Raw genomic sequence first — 13,171 nt, 5'->3', positions numbered from 1 at the left:
GAGAACTGCACACACCCTCCCCTCCTACCCTCTCCTACTCTCTTATACACACAGATTAGGCAGAAGTCTGTGCTTCTCTCTGAGGATCGCCTCCAAAAGGTGGGAGGAGGTGTGGAGAGAAGGCAACTCCTACTTCCCTGGGCTATCCCGGAGGAAAAGCAGCTTGGGATCGAGGACTGGCAGCAAAAGGGAAACATGGGAATATCTGTGGTGAGGCCTGAGGTGCAAGATTAGAGACCCCAGAAAATCTGGGGCAAATGAAGAGACTAGAGCACTATCAGAAAAAGTCATTTTACCTTCAGTGCAAGTCTTACTCCTTCAACTTAGGGAGTGCATTTGGGTAGGGGTGGGAATGATTCACGTCCTTGGCGGGGGGGGGGGGGGGGGGTGCCTTGTCATGAACACATTCGATCCTTCCATTTCATTCATCCAGTCAGCGAATATTCACTAAGCACTAACAAGCTAATGCTAGGGCAGTGACCACGATGAAAAAGAAGCTCCAGAATTACAACAGAATCCAGTTCCCAAACCCATCATCCAGGTCTTTCCTTAGGAATATGTGAGAATTGGCCATCCTGAGAACAGGCCCAGGAAGGCAGAAGGACTGTCCTCGGCTGTGCACCAGCTCACAGTCCGAAATGTTTACCCAGTGTACCAAACTCGGCCTCCGAAGTCATGGTGATGGTTTGTAGAGAGCTAGGCCCGCCAGGAGACTGTCCCTGAGTGGTTCAGACTAATAAACACCCTTGCCAGCAGGGAAACGGTCTGGAGAGCGGACGAAAACTGGCGCCTTCTCTTTTAAAGGCAATAATGGAAGTGACTTCCAGTAACTGAATTTGGGCACAAAACATTCTGAACACTAGTGAAGCCTGTTTCATTGAACTAATTCTGGCTTTGAAAATGTTTTTGTTCTGTAGTTATTTACGTTTTTGTTTGGATTCAAGCTTAGTTTGTTAATATGTATAATTTAGCATTTATTGCACTCATGTAAATATGGAGTAAGTATTGTAAACTATTTCATTGCTGAGGATTGTGGGTACTATACATACATTTAAGGACTGCAATTTTTTGGTATTTTTTGTATTGTAAAATAACAGCTAATTTAAGCAGGAACAAGAGAATTAAGGGAGGTCTGCATTTTAAACACAAATGTGAAGAACTTGTATATAAACAAAAGTAAATACTATACTACAAACTTCCTTCTGAAATAAAAGTAGATCTGGTAAAAATGGGGGATTTTGTTCTGTCTTTTAATTTTCTTTTTACAATTTGGTCATTAGAGCCTTAAGGAAAAAAAAATGTTTAATGATTCCCAAATTTCAAGCTGCCTCAGAGGAAGCACTTGGCAGTTGAAGATGAAGGGGTAGAACCAGCCGGTGGGCACCTCGGATGCCCCTGGAGGAGCTTCCTGGTGTCCCCGGTACCCGTGTGCCCTCGGAGACTGGTGTGCAGAGCGGTCCACACTGACGCTGGGCCTGCCCACTGCCCACGGGGTCAGCTTTCGTCTCCTCGTGGGCTCCTGAATGTCTCTCTAGTTTTTCAAACGTCTGAACCTCAGGTCTGCTGATAGGCTTCGTCCCCCATGGCCCCAGCAGCATCATTGGTCTTCAGTTTTTTATGAAGTTACCGGAAGTATCATCTGTGGGCCTCCTGCATGCCCAGCCCCACTTGATGCAGCTCCTGCCCTCAAAAATGGGGTTAGAAGTGCATTTTGTTGCCCTGGTGCAGAATGCAAAAAGCCCAGAGGATGAGATGAGGCTCGGGAGAGTTGAGGACATCTGAGAAAGCAGCGCAAGGGAGGACAGTGGTTCATGCAGGGGAGGGTGGGCGAGGCCCAAGGTCTAGGAGTTGGGGAGGGGGCTGGAGGAGCCTGGGCCAACTTAGAACTGTGTCCAGGCAACAACCAGGGATGTTGTCACGGACACTGGACCCCTGCTGGAAAACAAAATAAAAAGCATAGGTTTTTGAGGGAATTGTGTTGCCAGAGAAACCATTAGCCTGACCTTTGCAAAGGAAAACAAACAACCAACTCTGTGACTATTGAGGAAGCTTAATTAGAACCACCTGCAGGCAGGCGAGGGCTGTGAAAGCTGTGTCTGAGGGCACAACCCAAGGCCACCTCAGATGTGGCCCAGAGAGCAGATTTGGGCCTGGGCAGAAACCTCCCCCACCCCAAGGCAGGGCCTGGCAGGATTTTAAAATCCCCATAGGCCAGTGATTGCTGTGCGTCTGCCATGCTCATCCTTCTTGTACAGGCAGGTCATGAGGGTGTCCTGCCTGGCCAGGCATTATGTAGGGACCAGGGATCTCACAGTCAACAAAACAGACAGAAATCCCTGCCCTCACAGAGTTTACAATGTAATTGGGGGAGACAGATAATGAGTAAAATGTCAGATGGTTCTGACAGAAAGGTAAAAATAGGGTAGGCAGAAAGTGCTGGGGGCATGCTACTTTACATGGTGGTGCTGAGGAGGGACAGTTCTGATGTGACAGCTGAGCAGAGGGCTGAACAAAGGAAGGAGCTGGTGTGGAGGCCCAGAGGTGGCAGCATGCCCAGTGGGTAAAAGCAAAGTGGGCCCTAACAGCAGTGGTAGGAGTTGGGGCAGGCAGGTCCTGTGGGGCAATGGTTTTCAACTGGCACGAGGTTGCCCTCCAGAGGACATTTTGGGAATCGGCGGAGGCAATGGGATGATTGCTGTGCTTTAGTGGGTGGGCCAGAAGGTGGTCATCCTGTGGCATGTGGGACTGTCCTGCCCAATAAGGAACTGACCCGCGTCCCACTCGATTTTCAGACATCTTGCTGGACATTTGTGTATGTGTGAAAATCAACTTCTAATTATTTTTTGTGTAGAATCCAACCCTATTATAAACACAAAGTATTTGAGAGCTGGTTTAATATACAGTCAGTTTTCCAGATAAGCAACTATTGTATAAAAATCCAGTGAAGCCCAAACTTGGTTTTCCTCATAATGTTAGTAAGATCTGGCCATCATTTTGGAAAATTCTGTCACCAACAGCAATGTCATTCCTGGCACCTGAGTCCCCAGTCCCACACACCTGTGCGGGTCGCATCCGAACAGACACCCTACAGCCCAGCATTCCTGGCTGTGGAACATGCCTGGCAAGAATTCTCTCCTGTCTTGTGTCCCCAACTCAAGAGACTAGACCAGACGATCCCAGCGACTGTACGACGTGTGCTGCCCAGGGAGCTGGGGCTCGGCCCCGCGGCCAGGCCCATTCTCACACCAGGACTTCCCTCATTTGCGCAACCCCAGTCCCTTGAGGCCCAGTCTGTAAGGTTGTTTGTGTATTTTGTTCTGCTGTGTGTGTACTTATCTCTCTGCATCTTCTGGCTTGGACTGGAGGCGCCTTTGGGTGGGGTGACATGTCCCTGGCAGGACAATTTCCCAAGATATCCTTCAACTTAGGGCTTCCCAGGCCTGCAGCCCAGCGAGGCGGGGCCATGTCTCTGCCTCCCTTCACATGCGTGCCAGACTCACTAGCACGTTTCTCTCCAGGTGGGGAGGTGTCTCCTGAAGCCCTGCAGAGCCATGTCCTCCTGCTTCTCTGGAGGTTTCACTGCTAATATCCATTCTTCCTGTAACAGTGAGCTGGTTCTGTGAGACTGGCCCTGCCTCTCTCCGTTGGGGAAGGTGGGGGAAGGGCAGTGAACAGTTTCCACATCAACCTTGTGCCCTAGACAGCAGGCTCCAAGCCAGAGTGGGCATTCATGAACCGTGAAGTTTCCACCAATAAATCAAGAGAAGCTTCCAGCACCTGCCTTTCTGCCTCACTCCCCTGCCCCCAGCCACCTGCAGCTAGCGGCTCAATGTTGACAACAGCTAACAGAGACCCAGTCACAGGGATCAGGCCAGGACCACAGTCTCCTGGAGTGCACGTGAGAGAGTGACAGCAAGCAGGCTACCTCATCGGACACAGAGACCGACACCCAGGTGTAGACAAGCTTGGCAGGACCCCTCCCTGGTTGTGGGGGCCACAGCTGGACTCAGTCTTGAGATGTTTGGCCAGACTTAACACCATGTATGAGCCAGGACCTTTTTAGGCAGAAGTGACAGAAACCAGACTCTGACAACCTTACAGAATTCCATTAATTTACCTGGGGCTGCTATGACAAATTATCCAAACTTGCTGGTTTAAAAAAACAGAAATTTATCCTCATGGTTCCAGAAGCCAGATGTCTAGAATCATAGTGTGGCAGGGCTACTGTCCCTCCAGAGCAGCGGTTCTCAACCTGTGGGTCGCGACCCCTTTGGGGGTCGAACGACCCTTTCACAAGGGTCATCTAAGACCATCGGAAAACACATATATAATTACATATTGTTTTTGTGATTAATCACTATGCTTTAATTATGTTCAATTTGTAACAATGAAAATACATCCTGCATATCAGATATTTACATTGCCATTCTTAACAGTAGCAAAATTACAGTTATGAAGTAGCAACGAAAAATATTTTATGGTTGGGGGTCACCACAACATGATGGATTGTGTTAAAGGGTGGCGGCATTAGGAAGGTTGAGAACCACTGCTCCAGAGGCTCTAGAGGAGAATTCAGTCCTGGCCGCTTCTAGCGTCTGGTGGCTGCCAGCATTCCTTGGCTTGTGGATACATCACTCCCATCTCTGCCTGTGTCTCATTTCCCTCTGCCTCTCTCATATAAGGATTTAGGGCCCCCTCAAATAATCCAGAATAAGCACCTCCTTGCAGGATCCTTAATTTAATCACATCTTTTGCCATATAAGGTAATATTCACTCTTTTGCCTACATATAAGGTAAGTCACAGGTTCCATGGCTTAGGATGTGGAGATATCTTTGGGGCCACCATTCAGCCCACTACAGCAACAAAACCTTCAGAAAGTTGACTGCCCAGGAGTGGCAAGACGGTGCCTTTCACAGACCAAAACACCTTGTCCCTTCTCTTGGCTTCTCTCTGCAGAGCTGACTGGGTCTTTGCCCCAGACAGCCTCAGGCCACCCACACAAAATGTTCACACTGGGGGAAAACAGCCAGGCAACGGGTCCCTGGGGACCTTTCATTCCCCCCTGCACCCAATAAGGAAGCCTCTTTTTCGTTGCGCATTGTCTGATGTTAGAGGCTCCTCTGGGTAAGCCTGAGTTTGTCTGCTTGGAGATTAGGACTGAAGGAAGACAGCCAGCTGCCATGGAACAATTGTGCAATTTTCAACTAGGTTCTGCTCACTTTGAGCTTCCCAACATTTTGAAAGGTACATGCCTATGTTCTACTCCAATTATCAGTAAAACACGGAGTAAGAGAGTTTAACATATTCTCACATAAGGCAAGTTATTTAGCAGATATTTAATTCTATGTTTGGGCTACCATGCAATCATGGTGAGCAGGCCAAGGTGATGCTTTCACTTCCCCATCCAGCTCCCAATCCTTCTCCTTCTCCCCCCCTCCTCCTCCCCCCTGCCCCCCGCCACACACACCCAACACACACAATATCTCCCCAGCCCACTCCTGGTGTCCCCTCCCATGCAGATGTAGGTAGTTGAGAACATTCCTCCTTCCTCATAAAGTGAAAACAGGTTGGACTCTCACGTGCCCCAATACCCCTCCTGTTTTCCACTGGAAAACTGCCTTCCCATTGCATGTGATCTCAGTGGGCTAATGTCACTCCCAGGCCACTGGAAGAGGCTTCTAACCCATGCTGGGGCCACCAGGGTCCTGCCTTGGACAGTCCGTGAATGCTGGGAAAGAGAGGTGCCTTTCTCTGCCGAGAATGCTACAAGGAGAGATCATAGATGGGAGGCTGCTGGTGGCATTCTTACCTGCCCTGTGGTGAGAGCCTGCCTGGCAGCAGAGGGGAGCCAAACACAGGCCAGCAGGGGCAACATCATTTGAACCCCTGAAGACAGCTGTGCCTGAAACTCAGATGGTTGTCAGTTGGATTTGTGATTGGTTTCAATCAGGAGAGTCCTGGTTGAAGCTGGGAGGCTGGTTGACAGCTGCCTCACAGGGTGTCTGTGGGTTTGGTAAGAGTTGCTAAGTACATAGTACCAGACCCGGTGGCTCTTTTTCTGGTCAAGACAGCCCCAGGCCTGGGCTTTGGTGTGATCTGTACCTAACCTGTGTCTTAGACTAGGTGCTCCAGAAGCTGAGCCCAAGGTAGGAATTCTCAGGCCCTGATTTATTGGAGGGGTTACCCTCAGGAGAACCTCCTAAGTGAAGGAGGCAGGAGTGGGCAGGAGGAGCTAGCTCGGATGCGGTCTCAGCTGGGATCCCGCATGGAGCTCTGGAGCAAGAGGCGCACAGAATTGTCCCACCTGAGGCAAGCAGACTAGGCCTCGATACCCCTGCCTCAGCCAGTCATTGGCTGCAGTCCGTGTCGGGGAGCAGAGTGTAACTTTACAGGCATTTCCTTTAGAGGAGGGGGCAGCTGTGAGCTGTGTTTGCAGCCAACATTCCCAGCGGCGTGGGGATGGGTTGCACTGGCCAGAGAAGGCTCAGAGCAAGGCACCAACAGCCGTGTCCACTTCCACCAGATTCATGGCCCCTGGCAAGCCTCAACCAGGTTTGAGAAGAGCAGCCTGGAGACACAGGATCCCTTCACTCATCAGGAGTCTCCACGATTTTGAGGAAGAAGGAGGTGGGCCAAAAGCTTAGTACTGCCCCCCACTGTTCTGCCCTCTCCTCCCCAAACTCTTTTGCAGAATTGAAGTTTAACACAATGCCCTTGGCTTCATTGGGTCCACACTGGCCACACACACACCAAATGTCCACAAAAACTTTTATGATAAATTTCCCGCAGCTCCAGGAAAGAGTCTGACTCTCTGCAGACAGAATGAAAAACAAAAGCCCCATCGCCCCTTCTTTCAAGAGTCTGTCAGGGTGGGGCTCTGTAAGCACCGAGATGGGGCTCCGCTAAGTGAGTATGGTAGGTGATCCCAGGGCTCCCAAACACCTCAGAGGTGGGACTGTGTCAAGCAGGGAGGGCCTAGGTTTGGCTGCAAATAGCAGAAGCCTAGGGAGAAATTGCCTCAAACAAATTAGAGGTGTCATTTTTCTCAGGCACTGAAGAGTCCAGAGGGAAGCGGACCGGAATTGGTGAGTGGCTCAATTTTCCAGATGGTGCCCGTGTCCTAGACAGACATTGCCACCAAGGTCTGGGCAAGAAGAGGGGAGGGTTGAGGCTAGAGACTCAAGGGGCCAGTCAGCAAGTCAGTTCCAGTTTAAAGAGCTCTCCTGGAAGCCTCATCTGTGAATTCCATTCATTGGCCAGAACTGTATCACATGACCACCCTTAGCTGCAAGGGAGGGTAGGAAGTGTAGTTTATTTATCTGAGTACTAGCAGAGAAGTAAAAATACAGATCAAAGCAATCAAAATCCCTGCCACTAGAACCTGGCAGTAGATTCAGTTCTGCATCGATAGGTCAGGAGACAGAGCCCAGAGAAGTTCTGAAGCCATCTGAGGTCACCTTGGCCAGCAGCAGAAACACACCCTGTGGCTAACCATAGGTCCCAGGACACAGATCACATGAAAGCAAGGCCGGTCTCAGTGTACATGGGTTTATTGAGCTGTGGATACCATTCCCAGTGTTGGGTTAAACCATGGGGTAGGTGGCTACATGGCCAGTGCAATGCAGGGAACTGGGTTCTCACCTACTCAAGGTGGTACCCACCAAGCAACATATCACTCTGCCATGGGACGTTTGTCATGGGACACGGGTGGTTATCATCATGAGTGGCACATAACTGGGAAGGGGCCGTGAAAGGCTGCAGTGTTAGTGGGGGTTTTGCCTATAAATCTGTTCAGATTACTCTTTAAGGTATAATCTGCTTGGGGGGCTGATAAAATCTATAATTCTTGGAGTTTGATTGGTCTCTCACCTTCTCTAGGTTATCTTGGGGCCTGGTGAGGCCTCGGCTACACAGGTGACCCCCTCTCATGCCTAACCTTTGAGAAACTCCAACTGTTCCAAGGTCTGTGGAGAAAGAGACCTACAACCAAGAAACCGACTGAAAGGGAAACCATGAGCTTCGCAATTAGGCCTGTAGACTATATGCCTCACTCCAGGGGACAAGCACACAGGATGTCCAGACCTGCAGAGGGCAGCAGGGCAAGAGCCACTGGGGCTAGCTTGGGGGTTGGGGAGGAGGGGAGGTAAACCAGTCCCTCTTCAGTGGGGCAGTAGGCCACAGAGGTGGCCATGTACCCCAGCAGGGTGGGACAGTTGGCTGTGCTGTTCAAGGTCTGCTGTTCTAGTCAGAGCAGAGTCTGGAGAGCCAAGACAGGGAGATGGAGAGCAGGGAGCACCCCTTCAGGGGCCCATCTGTGGAGGATACCTTGGAGGGTGGGAGCAGAGTGTGGGCTTGAGGCAGAAGCCTGGCCCTGCTCTTTGTGTCCACCCCCATCCCAGGTCATTCATGTCCATCTAGGCCCAACTGGCATGGAAGGAAGGAAGAAACAGTGCAGGGGAAGCCAGCTCACCATCCCCTCCCTGCACCTACCTGCAGGAGGCTGTGCTCAAGGTCCTGGCTGGAGTCTGGATGGGCCTGCAGGACTGGGGGCTGCCAGCTGTCAAAGGCCTGTATAGCGCCATCTATAGAGGGAGGGATCAGGGTGGGCTTGGCTGGGAAACCCTAGCACAGGGGCAGCTCCCTGGGGACAAACTGAGAAACCCCTGGCGACCTTCGTGGCCTCTCTCTGCGAACAGATGGAAGATAGAATGCCTGCAAGGACTGGCTTCTGGAATGGAAGGCGCAGGGTAAGGAATAACAAAGTAAGGACAACGGCGCTATGAGTGCCTCACCAACCTTGTCGTCTTCCACCCTCACTGGGGAGGGTGACCGTTATCATCCCCCTTTTACAGATGGACACAAAATGGCTTCGAGGGGGCTTCAAACTCAGGCCCCCTAACTCGCAGGCTGGGCAGGGAACCGCCAAGCTATTCAGAGGACTGCAAGACCATCGATGAAAGGAGCTGCCAGTGCCTCTGGGATGGAACTGCCTCAGAAGCGGCAGAGGCAGGAATCTCAACCAGTTCCACTCCAGGTCCTCTCCCACCCGCAAGGGCACCAGCCTGCACACCCCTAGGAGCGGCTCGGTAGAGGGCAGTAAGGGCCAAGCGTGCTTCCCGCCCCCTGCCCGGCCCTCACCCAAGCAGCGGTTCCCGGTAAAGAGCTCCCGGAAGGCTTCGCACTCCTCCCGTCGATTTCCGCTGGCTCCGCAGTCGCACCAGGGCGCCACGCGCGCGCTCCCGTTGTCCACATAGTTGGGGGTGACTGCGGTGCCTGCGGGGACCCCGAGAGCGCAGTAATCGGTCCACCCGGGTGGAGGAAGCCCGGAAGAGCCCCGTCCGCGCCCGGGCCCCCGCACTGTGTACCTACGAGGCCCGCGTAGGCGCGCAGACAGCGGGAGGCCTGATCTCGCGGGCAGCCGTCGGGGGCACTGGGGGCGGGCGCGCAGGAGGCCTGGAAGGCCAGGAGGCGGGGTCTGCGCGGTGCGGAGGGAAGCGATGAGCGAATGGGGGCCCGGCCCTCCGGCCCCGCCCCCTCCTGGCCCCGCCCCGGCCCCGCCCGCACCTGCAGACCCCGCTGTGCTCGCAGGTGTCTAAGGGCGCCAGGCAGGAGGGCGGCGCCTGGCCGGGCCGGGAGAAGGCGCAGGCGGGCACGAAGGTCTGGCGCCGGCGCTCGGCGCACACGGGGTCCGCGCACGGGCAGAAGAGCAGCGCGTGCGTGAGCGCGGGCGGCCCTCGGGCGAAGAAGCGGCGCAAGGCGCGGCGGCAGCGGGCGCGGGGACACAGTCCGCCCGCGCCTCCACCCAGGCACTGCGCCACGTACTCCGTGCGTAGCTGCTGGCACCGCGCGTCCGCCGTGCACGCCTCGGCCGCGTCCACGCATCGGTTCCGTGCGGCCGAGCTCGTCGTAGACCCTAGTGGAGGGGCGGGCAGACTGCAGTCAGTTCTCGGTGCGGCCCGCAGGCCCCGCGGAGATGCGCTCAAAACCCGAGGGGAACAGAGTGTGGCCTGAAGGTGTGAACGACCAGCACTAAACGGCCTTACGTCGTCGCGGGGATGAGTGGTGCGCCGGGCCCGGGGGGTTCCTGCAACACATCAGGGATGGATGGGGCGCACCGAGGCTCCCCTAGAGGCTGAGGCCCGTCCTCTCCAGGCACCACCCCTCTCCCAGAACGTCCCACCCATCCAAAGAGGGATCCCCGAGTCTCCTCCCACCCTCATGAGACGCCCCTGACGCGGAAACAAAGCTGGGGGTGGGGGGGACCTGGTTAATGAAGACTTTATCAGAAATTGCCTTGAGGACAGTGGACACTCCTCATCCTCTGGCACGCTGAGCTTTCTTCTTTCTCCTCCTTCCCTCTCCCCCTTCCGTTTGGAGACCCTTCAAATGGGTCCATAGGTTTCTGGTTCTCCCTCCTTCCTGGCCTCCTGCACCTCCACCGGCCCCTGCCACCAGCGTCTTCCCTCTCCACTCCCTTCTGGTGCTCCCTCTGGCCGGTCTAACCCATGCTGCCCCATCTGGACTCTGGCTTCCTCCTGGTTCCTCCAGCCTCTACCAGCTAGGGGAAAAGGGATTCTTGAAAGGGCTCTGGGCGCTGGAGAGCCTGGCTGCTAAGGTGTGGATCTGAGAGAAGTCCCTCATGGCAGGCCACAGGGCTCTATCCGAGCCACAGGGCCAGAGGGTGCACCTGGCACAGCTGGCACACACCAGGGGTTGGCTGGGCAGAGGGTGTGCTCTGGGCAGATGTGCCGCAGGCCACATCGAAATCCAGCCCCGCAGCCTCTTCCTAGAACCTAGGGCACCAAACCAGGCTCCCTCTGCCCCTCATGTTCTCAGCCCCTAGAAGCTGGCAGGCCAGCTCCCAGCCTGGCCCCACCCCCATCTCACTGTGTATGTGTGGAGGAGGGTCCCCTGCTTCAGGGCTTGGAGCAGGGCCGCTCTCTGGCATTGGCCACCTCTTTTGGGTGCCCTGGTGATTCTTGCAGTGGCTTCAGTGCCGTCCTCTCTGCTGGAAGGACAGACAGACACTAAGGACTCGGAATGGGTATGTAAGTGGAGAGGTTTGGCAGGAGAGGTTTGGCCCTCCCTCTCCCCTCCAGGACACAGTGCGGCAGGCAAACTGTGCCCTTCTCTCCCAGCAAAGCCCCTCCTGTTCCCAGGCCTCAGTCAGATACAACAGTACCTGTGTCTGTCCCCTAAGGTCTTGGTTCCACCCCTGCTGATTTGCTTACCTGTCTCCCTCGTGAGGAACACCCTTACCTCATCATCACCCTCAAAACAGCACATCTCAGCTCCAAGATCTCCTCTGCCTGATTTCATTCTCCTCATCCCACCCAGTACGACCCCTCCGTGATGCTTCATGTGGGAAAGAGACAGTCTGAGCAGGTGGAACAGCAGATGAGTGGCAGGGAGACACTGAAGAAGCCGGGCAAGAAATCAGTGTGAAACTCCAAGACCGAAGGTGGGGGGGCTGAGGCTGGAGGAAGGGTAAGAAAGGTGGGAGAGGGCAGGCAATGGGAAAGGAAAGTTCCTGGGGCACGGGTACCACGGTGAGGCTTGGGGAAGGGGGTGGCTGACCCGAAGGCAGGAGCAGGATGAGCAGAGCGCTGTGAGCAGACTGCCAGGTGTCCCTGCACCCCAAGCACAGGTCTCCCACTGGCGACACTCCCTGCCTTCCAGCTTTTCCTGGAATCACCCTCTTGCCCTCTACTCTGTCCCCGAGAATCTGGGATAGAGAGGCCAGAGTTCAGGGGTCCTGAGGAAGAGGTGGCCACTCACTCAGAAGCAGCTGTAGCAGCAGCAGCATCACGGGGCCCAAGCAGCGGGCCATGCCGGCCTGCAGAGTGGAGGACAGCGCCAGGCAGAACCCAGGTGGGACAGGTGCCTTCTTCCCAGCCCTGCCTGAGCTGAATTGGGTAGAAACCCAGACGCTGTGCTGACATGAGCACTCCTGCCACTGGGAGGAGCCTTTGCATGACTCCCTCCCCCACTGAGTCTCCACCCTAAGCCTCACCTCAGGGAGATCCAGGAGCCACTGAGTCTAGAGTCTGAATGTCTAGTCAGCGGTTCTCAACCTTCTGGCCCTTTAAATACAGTTCCTCATGTTGTGACCCAACCATAAAATTATTTTCGTTGCTACTTCATAACTGTAATGTTGCTACTGTTATGAATCGTAATGTAAAGATCTGATATGCAGGATGGTCTTAGGCGACCCCTGTGAAAGGGTCGTTCGACCGCCAAAGGGGTCGCGACCCACAGGTTGAGAACCGCTGGTTAGATGGACCCTCCTCCCCACAGCAACACCTACAGCCACCCCAGGAGGCCCTGTCTCTCCCATTCTAAACCGTAAACTTTTTGAAGCAACATTGTTCTTTGCCTTCTTTTATAATTTTATTAACTTTTTAAAAAATATGTTTTTATTGATTTTTTTTTTTAAGAAGGAGGGAGGGAGAGAAACGTTGATTGGTTGCCTCCAGTACGTGCACCAGGAATTGAACCTGAAACCTAGATACCAGTATGTGCCCCGGCCGGAATTGAACAAGCGACCTTTTGGTGCACAGGACGATGCTCAACCAACGGAGCCACACCAGGCAGGGCAGTTTTTAACTTTTTATTATTAACTAATCTTATACTTGAACAAAGGTTGCAATCATGTTAGTGTTTGCTTTATACCTTTTACCCAGCTGCCCCTTGTGTTAACATCTCACGTAATTAGAGTATAACTAGAGGGCCGAAACTGGCAGTCCAACACCCCCCAAGGGATGTAGCAGTGCGGGAAGCGGCAGGTGGCCAGGGAGGAGCCTGAGCCGGGTGCGGCTCCTGCTCACCCGGCCCCACTGCGCCTGCCACTGCTGCTATACTGCTGGGTAGCGCTGCCACGGAGGCAGGAGAGGTTTGTGCCACAGCAGCTGCTCTCGCCAGCAGTGAGCCCGGCTTCTGGCTGAGCGGCGCTCCCACTGTGGAAGTGCACTGACCACCAGGGGGCAGCTCCTGTGTTGAGTGTCTGCCCCCCCTGGCGGTCAGTGCATATCATAGCAACCGGTCGACTGGTTGTTCGGTCGCTTAGGCTTTTATATATAGAGATTGTTAAAACTAGGGAATTAACATTGGTACAATACAATATACTACAGACCATTTTTAATTTCTCCAGTGTTTCCACTAATGTCCTTT

At 53.9% G+C, this 13,171-nt stretch overlaps 1 protein-coding gene across 1 annotated transcript; it reads right to left on the bottom strand.

Annotated features, from left to right (window-relative positions):
* Nucleotides 1-8,246: 8,246 nt before the first annotated feature.
* GFRA4 (GDNF family receptor alpha 4) lies at nt 8,247-11,831 on the bottom strand (the record flags this gene model as incomplete). Its single annotated transcript, XM_081097703.1, has 6 exons — nt 8,247-8,258; nt 8,492-8,583; nt 9,140-9,274; nt 9,367-9,476; nt 9,566-9,914; nt 11,780-11,831. The coding sequence occupies 6 exons, from the start codon at nt 11,829-11,831 to the stop codon at nt 8,247-8,249; spliced, it is 750 nt and encodes a 249-aa protein (XP_080953829.1).
* Nucleotides 11,832-13,171: the final 1,340 nt, after the last annotated feature.

The sequence above is a fragment of the Myotis nattereri genome, assembly GCF_964212035.1.
Source record: "Myotis nattereri genome assembly, chromosome: 8".
Classification (NCBI taxonomy): Eukaryota; Metazoa; Chordata; class Mammalia; order Chiroptera; family Vespertilionidae; genus Myotis; species Myotis nattereri.
Note: the sequence above shows the minus strand (reverse complement) of the source record. Positions and strands in the feature narration are given on the sequence as shown.